Source organism: Tupaia chinensis, unplaced genomic scaffold (assembly GCF_000334495.1).
Source record: "Tupaia chinensis unplaced genomic scaffold, TupChi_1.0 Scaffold000377_2, whole genome shotgun sequence".
Taxonomy (NCBI): Eukaryota; Metazoa; Chordata; class Mammalia; order Scandentia; family Tupaiidae; genus Tupaia; species Tupaia belangeri.
This window is the reverse complement of record NW_006159876.1, coordinates 916,613-926,176: the sequence shown is the minus strand read 5'-3', so window position 1 is coordinate 926,176 and position 9,564 is coordinate 916,613. Positions and strand designations below refer to the sequence as shown.

Genomic DNA, 9,564 nt, shown 5'->3' with positions numbered 1-9,564 from the left:
GCAGTGCTGTCAGTGAGGCAGCACCAGGGCAGGCAGGGCTCCAGCAGGCTCCTGTTAGAAGAGCCTGGGCTTGGGGGATGGGAGACTACTCTAAACCTCCATTTGGCCATCTGAAAAGGGGGCTGATTCTTTTCTCTGTGATTATTGTGGATTAATAGTACTAGGTGGTACTATTAATAAAAAAAATCAAATTCTACTCACATCTCTGGAGTAATGTATCAAAGCACATAAATCGCAGTAGCTGACAATTAAGGCTCGTTCCTGTTGCTAATTAGCTGCTGGCTGGCTGTGGCTCTGCTTTCTCTTCTCGCAGATCAGAGCAGAGGGGAGAGATGGTGTCACAGGACTGTTCTTTCGGGTTCGCGCAGACATGGTGCACTTCCGCTCACATTTCACCGGACAAGTACAGTGTCCGTGACACTGGCTGTAACTCTCCCACGACATGGGCCAGTAAAGAAGGGCGGCGTATATTGTGAACAGATAATAGACAACCCGGGGTATGTTTAGAGGAGGATCAGGATAGTGAGTAATTCAGAGGCGAGAGTTGACAAGAAGCAGAGGGAACATTAACGCTGTCTTTGGATGTTGAAGAACAGTTGTCACTGGGTAGAGAAAGTAGTCCAAAGCTATATGGCATCAGTGGCAGAAGCTATGGTGTTATGTATTTTGATTCAATGTAGGGGTGTAAGGAGGAAGGAGAATAGAAAAGGAAATTGTTGGTTATTTTAAATATCATTTCATTTATATTCAAAATAACCCTGCACTGGTGTGTGTTTAAATATCAGAAGAAATAGACAGACTCAGTGGGTAAGGATTTACTGTCACATGGCAGTTAAGTTGGTAAAACCAGTTTGGAATACAGATCTGTATAATCTCACCTCTTTGCACTAAATTTTACTACTTCTATTGTGTTGCAAGTTTTCTTACAGTTAAACTGTCCATCACCAGCCATCTTCTGCCTGTGTTTTCTCATCTTTTTCTTTTTTTTTTTTTTTTGGAAAGGTTTCATTTTTTGAGTACTAGGTGCGTGCGCTCACCAGAAAGACAGAGAGAGACAGAGAGATAGAAAGTGAGAAATCACCCCCCAAAGGGGATGGCCACGCTGCAATCCCTTCTCCTCCATTCTCCTTTCGGGATCTTGGGCACGCACGCACACGTGCCCGGCATGAGTTTAAGCCACTGGATCTGGGACTCGAACCACGATCGACTACGTGGGTGGGAGTCCAGCAGCATAGCCTTTACACTAACTGCTGGTCCCTGTTTTCTCATCTTTAAAAGGGGTTTAAACACAATGAGTGAGAAGGATGGACCCTACATGAGTGGTCTGTAAACTCATTTGATCACGTGTACCTCTCAACAAAGTATCTGAGCATATCCTGTTTATGTATCTCTTATAAAAAACTATTGTACTGACCCAGCCCACAGCGTGGAGGTTAAGGCAGCGAGGTCCCACATAGCCAGCAATGTGGTTTGAGTCTTTAACCTGGCAGCTTGAGACACACTAGGCACATGTGCATGCATGCCCAGAATCCTGAAAGGAGGGAAAGATGGAGGAGAAGGGATTGCAGTGTGACCATGCCCCAAGAGGGGGTGATTTCTCCTCTCACTCTCTGTCTTTCTGTCTCTCTCTGGCAAACTTTGTAAAACTGTACTAACATTATACATGTTATAAAACAGATGAGAAAAACAAGTTCAGAGTTTACATAAAATTTTAGATATTTTTATAAATTAGATTTCAGATTTTATGTAAATTCTCAGTTTAATAAAACTTGTATTTTATGCATAGATATTTTAACCTGTATACCTATGGATTTTCTCTGTGTACACCAAGGTGCATACTCCCAACATTGAAAGTTCATGTTTTGGATGATTTTGTAAGACTCCTTTCAGTATGAAAATTCTGTGATTTTATTTGCCTGCATTTTTCTGAAAGGGCTAATGCTAGCTTACTTTATTTTCAGAAAGATTTTTTTAAAGAATCATTTTATTTAACTTTATTTATTTATTTTAATTTGACCAGAGAGGGACAGAGTGAGAGGAGAGAGGGAAAGTGAGAAAGCAAGCCTCCAGGTCTGGGACTCGAACCACAGTCGGTTATGTGGGAATCAAGTGCCCTTAACTGCCACACTACCTTCTGGTCCTCAGAAAGAATTTTGAATATAGGATACCTAAAACCAAAACGATACATTCTTCACTGACATTTGTAGGAGCAATCAAGCCCCCAAACCACAAGATGTGAAAGGTGGAAACCCGAGAGCATTGCAGTCTATATATTATATAAAAAGAGATGTAAGTAGGGGTTATTAAGTAGTAAACCTGGGTTCTAGGTGTAGCAGAAGAAACAGCCTCAGTATTTTAGGCAAATCTTCTCTTTCTGAATCTGCGTGTGTTCAAAACTTGGTAGAATCATATATTCTAAAATTAGTCTGAAATTTTGCCTAGAGAATTTTTATACTTGAGAAAGTATTTTAGCACTGTTTTAGAATGTAGCCAAAGACTTAAATTAGGCTAAACCTACGGGACTAAAATTTTTATAGAGATATAGTCTGTAAGGTGCAGAGTGAGTTAGTCATTTGCCTTGTCTGATAGAGAAAATGTTTACTTTTTCTACATTTTGGTGTCTTTGGCCATTGCCAGGCTGACACTTCATGATTAAGACAACTTTTTCCGGTTAGCAGCTGTTCTTTGGTGGTAGAGTCTTTAAGAAAAAGCCATTCCAGACCACATAAGGCAGAGATTCAAAATCTAGCTATTGAAAGGCTGAGATGAAATTCTAGATCACCAGTGCACCTTTTCATCTTTTTTCTCTAGTGATACATTTGTACCAGTTTTTAGAAACCATATCCTGCAGCTTAGGTGGTAATTATAAAGGCAATGTTGCTTGCAGGGTGACTCGAACCCAGTTCAACTAAGGGTCTGAGACAGTCTATGTCAGCTGCTTTTCCAGCACAGGTATAAGTGGCCAACAGGCAAGGGTTTTTTTTAAATAATAGCTTGTTTTTTGCGGGGGAGAGGAGGAATTTTTGCTATAGGTAGGTGTGCTCGCTGGAGAGACAGAAAACGAGAAATCACCTCCCAGGGCGGGGTGGCCAAGCTGAAATCCCTTCTTCTCCATTCTCCTCTTGGGATTTTGGACATGCACCCATGCATGGACGTGCTCTGGTGTGAGTTTCAAGCTTCTGGATCCAACTTAAACCATAGTTGGCTACATGGGAGTCCAGCAGCTTAACCACGATGCCACCTGCTGACCATAATAACTTTTTTTTTAAACAAATTATTATTCATTGTTATTATTTGCTATAGGGCATGTGTGTGAGAGAGAGAGAAAGAAAGAAAGCTGCCAGATCTGGGACTCATTCTGCAGCCAGCCACGTTGGAGTCGGGGCTTTAACCACCAAGCCACCTGCTGGCCCGCTGGCCCAGTAATAGCTCATAAGGGATTCTTTTATTCTAGAAAATCACCATGGAAAAGTACATTTTAAATAATTTAATCTGGTGTTTCTTAAATTTTTGCATTCCTTTATTCATTTAGTTATTCAGCGCTGCTTTGTGCCAAAGCACTGAGGAAACATTAGTGAACAAGAGAGAAATTGACCACTGTTTTAAAAATATATATAGCATGTGTTAAAAGCCAATAGAATGAATTTTTGTTGTTCACGACAGCACAGGTTAGGGACCCTGCTCTAGACTGGCCTGCGTTTACACCTGCTTATTTGTGCCTTACTCCTCTCCTCCCCCCAGTTCTTCTTTCTCTTCTTGTAATTCTTCCTTTCTTTGAAGTAGTGACAGTAAATTTTGAAGCCAAGCCAGTTAAGAATAGAAGCTATATATGATATTTATTGTAGAAAACTACATTGTTAAAAGGGGGTGATAACATTCTTAATTGCTGTAAAGACCAAATGTCATCTCACTGTGCAGATCTCAAGGCAGGGGTGTTTGTTACTGCACTTCATCATTGCTCAAAGGCTGAGAAGCAGTTGGCCTTTGTTACTAGCTCAGGAACCCTGTGTCTTTAAATGAGTTTATATTATTTTACTTACTAAGTTTTTTGGAGATATTTTTGTTATAGGAAACTTGCACTCATTGAAGAGGCAGAGACTGAAAGCTAGAAATCACCCCTTGGCAGGTGCCACCACCCCACAATCCTTTCTCCATTGTCCTCTCAGGATTTAGGGCACACACACACTTGTGCCTGGTGTGAGTTTCAAGCTACTGGGCCTGGGACTCTAACCGTGGTTCGCTACATGGGAGCCCAGCACTTTATCCATTATGCCACCTGCTGGCCCCAGAGCTTATATTATTTTAAGAAAATTAGCATCAGCATACTTTTTTTTCAAGTGTGCTTTTTTAGATGCAAGCATTTATATGATTAGGTTTTTATTAATCTTTCTTTGGCCATTCTAAGAATTCTAATCTGCTATTTTGGGGATTAATCTTTTTTTTCTTTTAAGTTGCTATAGGATGCTTGTATTCACCAAAAAGAGTGAGAGTAAGTGAGAGAGACAAAGTGAGAAAGAAAGCATCCCTATGGGGTATGGCCACACCACAGAAGTTTTTCCTAAATTCTCCTCTAGTATTCTTGGGCTTGCACACACGTGAGCCTGATGTTTTTTTTAAGCTGTTGGGTCCAGGACTTGAACTGCACAGTTGGCCGTGTGGAGTCCAGCCGCCTTAACCATCACATCACCAGCTTGCTCAGAAATCAGTCATTTTTGTGCCTATTTCTGTTTGTTATATTACAACTAAAACATTTTTTATTTATCAGTGCTTTCATTGCCTTATTATGCAAGCTCTAGAGTGAACCCCAATTAAAGAATGTGTGTTTTTTGCTATAATTTTCTCAATTGATGAATTTATATGTAATTAAAAGTATAATTCTTGTTTCTTTAGCATCAGACAACAGTCAACGCTTTCGAGAAACCTGTTTTGCATTTGCATTGACACCACAACAAGTGCAGCAAATCAGTAGTTCCATGTAAGTTGTCTTCGTATGTGACTTGTAGTTCAACCTTTGAATCAAGTATTGTATATAAAAAGGGATTGTAAAAAGCAGTATATTAGGTGGGTTAATATTAGTGTCATACAGCTATTGGTATTGAAAATATTATGCTGTGTTAGTTACTCTAAGAATAATTATAGACTCTGATCATTTAAAATTTTTTCTGTAGTTAACAGTGACTTTGAATCAACTTCTTATGTGCATATTTTTAAGATTATTCTAATTTTTGTCCTGTCTGTTCTAGGGATATTTCGGGGACCAAATGTGACTTCACCGTGCAGGTCCAGTTAAGGTACAGTGTTGGCTCCAGTATATTCAACGTTTATTCAAAGCTCAATAGTATTTCTTGAAGGTTAATTTTTTAAAATCTACTCGAATTTTTGATCAGTGTATTGAATATACTGGATTTAGCTATTTGGGTAAGGAAAACCCTTGTATTGTGGGATACCCAGATTTTTATCCATTTCAGATTTTTTTTTTTTTTTTGGCGATAGGGTGTGTGTGCTGGCCAGACAGACAGAGACAGAGAGATAGAAAGCGAGAAATCACCCCCCAGGGGGGATGGCCACGTCGCAATCCTTTCTCCTCCATTCTCCTCTCGGGATCTTGGGCGTGCACGCACATGCAGCCAGTGTGAGTTTTAAACCACCAGGTCTGGAATGTGAACCGCGGTCAACTACATGGGAGTCCAGCGACATAGCCATTATGCTAACTGCTGGTCCCCTCCATTTCAGATTTTAACATAGCAGGTCACGTACCATATATCTAACCACAGTTTTCTGCTTCGCCTGCCCTCAGTTGGAGGAAAAGCTCCCGCTGATAGCTGAAATATCGTAGTGATTAGTGATGCAAAAATATAAGTTCCATGAAAGCAAGAGCTTTAAAAGAGTAAGAGGCAAACTTCTGTAGATAAGGAGCTAGTACTTAAGTCTAGGATATCTCATGGACTAACAAACACCTAAGTATTCTAATTTGTTCTGTGCCATATTTTAAATCATTAATTTTAAATTTAGACTCCATTCGAGATCTCTCTTAAAGGTTTTCAAAGATTAATAGAAAATTTTCCACCATGGATTCATAGCTGCCCCGATTCAATTTCTTTTCTTAGCCCACTCATTTCTTCTTAGAATATCTAAGAAATCTTTTATGCTAATACATCTCTCTCTGGCTTGTATAAACCAACCGTAGGCGGCTCCTTTTATTCAGCGACTGTTCATGTATGGACCTACGTGCACCACGCTGTTCTTGGCGCGCAGTGGGGATGGAAGAGGAGGTGTGACAGTGGCTTTCCTCAGTGAGCAGTCTCTCCTGGATTGTGAAGGGAAATCAGACAGAGTCTCCGTAGTCAGATGTTCACTGTGTGTACAGGTCACATGTGCACTGAAAGGTCAGGAAGGAGCCAGCCCTTTGCGGAACATTGAGGAAACCTCTGCTCTAGCTTGAATGTAGGGGAAGATAAGCAGTAAGAAAGCAGAGGAGAGGGAGAGCTGAAGATTCTAAAAAGGATATGACTATGTTTTATTAGCTTTCTTTTTTTTTAAGTGTTTGCCATAGTGTATGTGCGTTTGCTGGAGGGAGACAGTGGGAGGGAAAATGAGAAATCACTTCCTGGGGGGATGGCCACACCACAATCCCTTCTCCACTCTCCTCTTGGAATTTTGGGCATGCACGCACAAACCTGGCATGAGTTTCTCCAGCCACCAGTTCTGGGACTTGAACCTGTCGGCCATGTGGGAGTCCAGCATCTTAGCCACTGCACCACCTGCTGACCCCTATTTATTAGCTTTTATTACATAAAATAATATTGTGGACCTTCATTCCAGGGGACAAGTGATAATGTAAGTTTTGGTTTGGGAAGACACTGGCAAAGATGGTTCAGTATCAGAGGTCTGTCAGGGCAGAGCAGCAGATACAATTTACATTCCAAAGGAAGGTTTTCTTCCTACCATACATCAGCTGCCTAATTAATTTATTCCAATGGAATCTTGGTGGTTAAAAATTATTTATCCTAAAAAAAAAACAACAAGATTTATCCTTTTTTTTCTCTTTTTTTTTTTGAGAGGTTTTTGCTATAGGGTGTGTGCGCTTACCAGAAAGTCAAAGAGAGACAGAGAGACAGTTAGCAAAAAATCATCCCCCCCGGGGGATGGCCTGTAATCTCTTCTCCTCCATTCTCCTCTTGGGATCTTGGGCACGCACACACACACGCCCGGCATGATTTTTAAGCCACCGGGTCCAGGACTCAAACTGCAGTCAACTGCATGGGAGTCCAGCAACATAGTCATCACACTAACTGCTGGACCCAGATTTATCCTTTTTTGGGGGGAAGGTTTTTGCTATACGGCGTGTGCACTCACCAGAAAGACAGAGACAGAGAGACAGAAAGCGAGATCATCCCCCTGGGGGGATGGCCACTCCACAATCCCTTCTCCTCATTTCTCCTCTTGGGATCCTGGGCATGAGTTTAAGCCACCAGGTCCAAGACTCAAATGGCGGTTGACTACATGGGAGTCCAGCGACTTAGCCATTACACCATCTGCTGGTCCTGATTTAGTCATTCTTAATTCAAATTTTCCTCCAGAATTTGATGTTGTAAAGAACTGTTTTGTGTTATAGTTGGTCATTGTTAGGAGGTTCTTTGTGTTTTAATAAAATAGTTTCCTCTCTCCTCTTGCCTTCTTACCACGCCCCCATCAATAGGCCAGCAACCCGTGTGTTGTTTAAGTTGGGAGCATATATGCCTATCTGCTCTCCTAATTCCAAATATTTATCTAAGCATGGGAGTAACTTGGTCAGAATTCGTGTCAGTGTTTTCTCTAGTAGGTACCTGTCTGTTTTCATTAACGTCCCCATTGCCCTTCCCACCCTTTCCGGGTCCTCCCATGAACTACTTCACAGAAACTGTCTGCTATTTTACTCTTTTCCCTCCAGTTCTTTAGGAGTTGACTTGTCATATAAATGACCCTTCCCCTGTAGTTTCAGGCAGCCAGGGTCCATGCGCTGGAATAGTTGATTAACAATCGTGGCTTCCTCATACTGGTGCTAGTATATATATACTAGCTTGGACTACAGGGTCCTCCTGGAGTTAGAGGCGGTCCTGCAAGATTTGACATCTGTTTGCTCAGTGTATTCCCAGAAAGTTTTTGTAGATCAGTAATTTTTAACTTTTGGGGGGCTTCCTAATCCCTTTAAAATCCAGTGGAAGCTATGGAGTGTCTTCCCACAGAAATGAGTATGAGTGTACTCAGGAGACTTAGGAAAACGGTCCCGTTGAGTGACCACCCCATACCAGGCTGCATGGGCGGCAGGCGAAGCCCCACACCGCAGGTGTTGAGGAGGTGACTGCACCTGATGACTGTCGGAGGACTCAGACCAGAGGGTTCCATGTCACTAAGAGGTGCCTGAGCCTCAGGGGTGTATTGGGAATGGAAATAAAGTATAGATGTCTTCAGTAGCAAATTAGCAACTTCCTTCCTTGATCTCTGTGAATAAATAGTGAGAATTTACAAATTATAGTTGACCCTTGAATGATATGGGAGTTAGGGGTGCTGACCCTTGCACCCAGTATAACTTTGGACACCACAGAAGCCTAAACCGATAACCTACTGTTGACCAGAAACCTTACCAATAATAGTCAACTTAACATATATTTTGTGTTATATGTATTATATATTGTATCCATACAATAAAGTACGAAAATGTTACCAGAAGATTGGGGGAGGAGGTCAGGCAGTAGGTGACGTGGAGGTTAAGGCCCTGAATCTCACATAGCTAGCTTAGTAGTTTGAGTCCTGGATCCAGCAGCTTTCGAACCTTGCTGGGTGCATGTGTGTACATGCTAGAAATCCTGAGAGGAGAGTGGAGTTGAGAGGAGACTACGGCATAGCCATACCTCCTGGGGGGGGTATGTTCTCACTTTCCTTCTCTCTCTTTCTGGTGAGTGCATGCGCCCTAAAGCAAAAACTTAAAAAAAAATAGAAAAGAAAAATTGTGGGCCAGCTAGTGGCTCATAGTGGCTAAGTTGACTGGATTCCATACGGCCAGCTTTACAGTTTGAGCTCCAGACCTAGAGGCTTGAAAAACTTGTCACGCGCACGTGCGTGTGTGTATGTGTACACTCACGTGTGCGTGTGTGCATCCCCAAAATCCGGGCAGGAGAAATGGAGGGGAATTACTGTGTGACTATCCTCCTGGAGGAAGGGGTGCTTTCTCACTTTCCCTCTCATGTCTCTCTCCAGTGAGCACATGTGCCTTCTGGCAAAATGTAAAAAAAAAAAAAAGAGCATTGTAAGGAAGAAAAAAAATACATTTATAGGTCTGTACTATATTTTCCAATGTATTTATTTTTAAAATTCACATATATGTGAACCCACACAGTTCAAACCCATGTTGTTCAAGGGTCAACTGTATGCGGTTATCCTTGGTTGTTTTTCCCAAAAGATTATGCATTTAATTGAGAAATAATTTCTTAAAGAACTATTTATTTAATTTATCTTTTTGTTGTTGTTTTAAGAGGTTTTTGTCTTAGGGCATATGCCCTAAGGATATATGCTTGCTGCAGGGGG

General features: G+C 41.5%; 1 protein-coding gene across 1 annotated transcript in view; it reads left to right on the top strand.

Moving 5' to 3' along the window:
• PIAS1 (protein inhibitor of activated STAT 1) overlaps positions 1-9,564 on the top strand; it is a 157,804-nt gene that overhangs the window by 85,599 nt on the left and 62,641 nt on the right. The window contains 2 exon segments of the mRNA XM_006153472.3: positions 4,891-4,975; positions 5,244-5,291. Coding sequence (XP_006153534.1) covers positions 4,891-4,975; positions 5,244-5,291 — 133 coding nt within the window.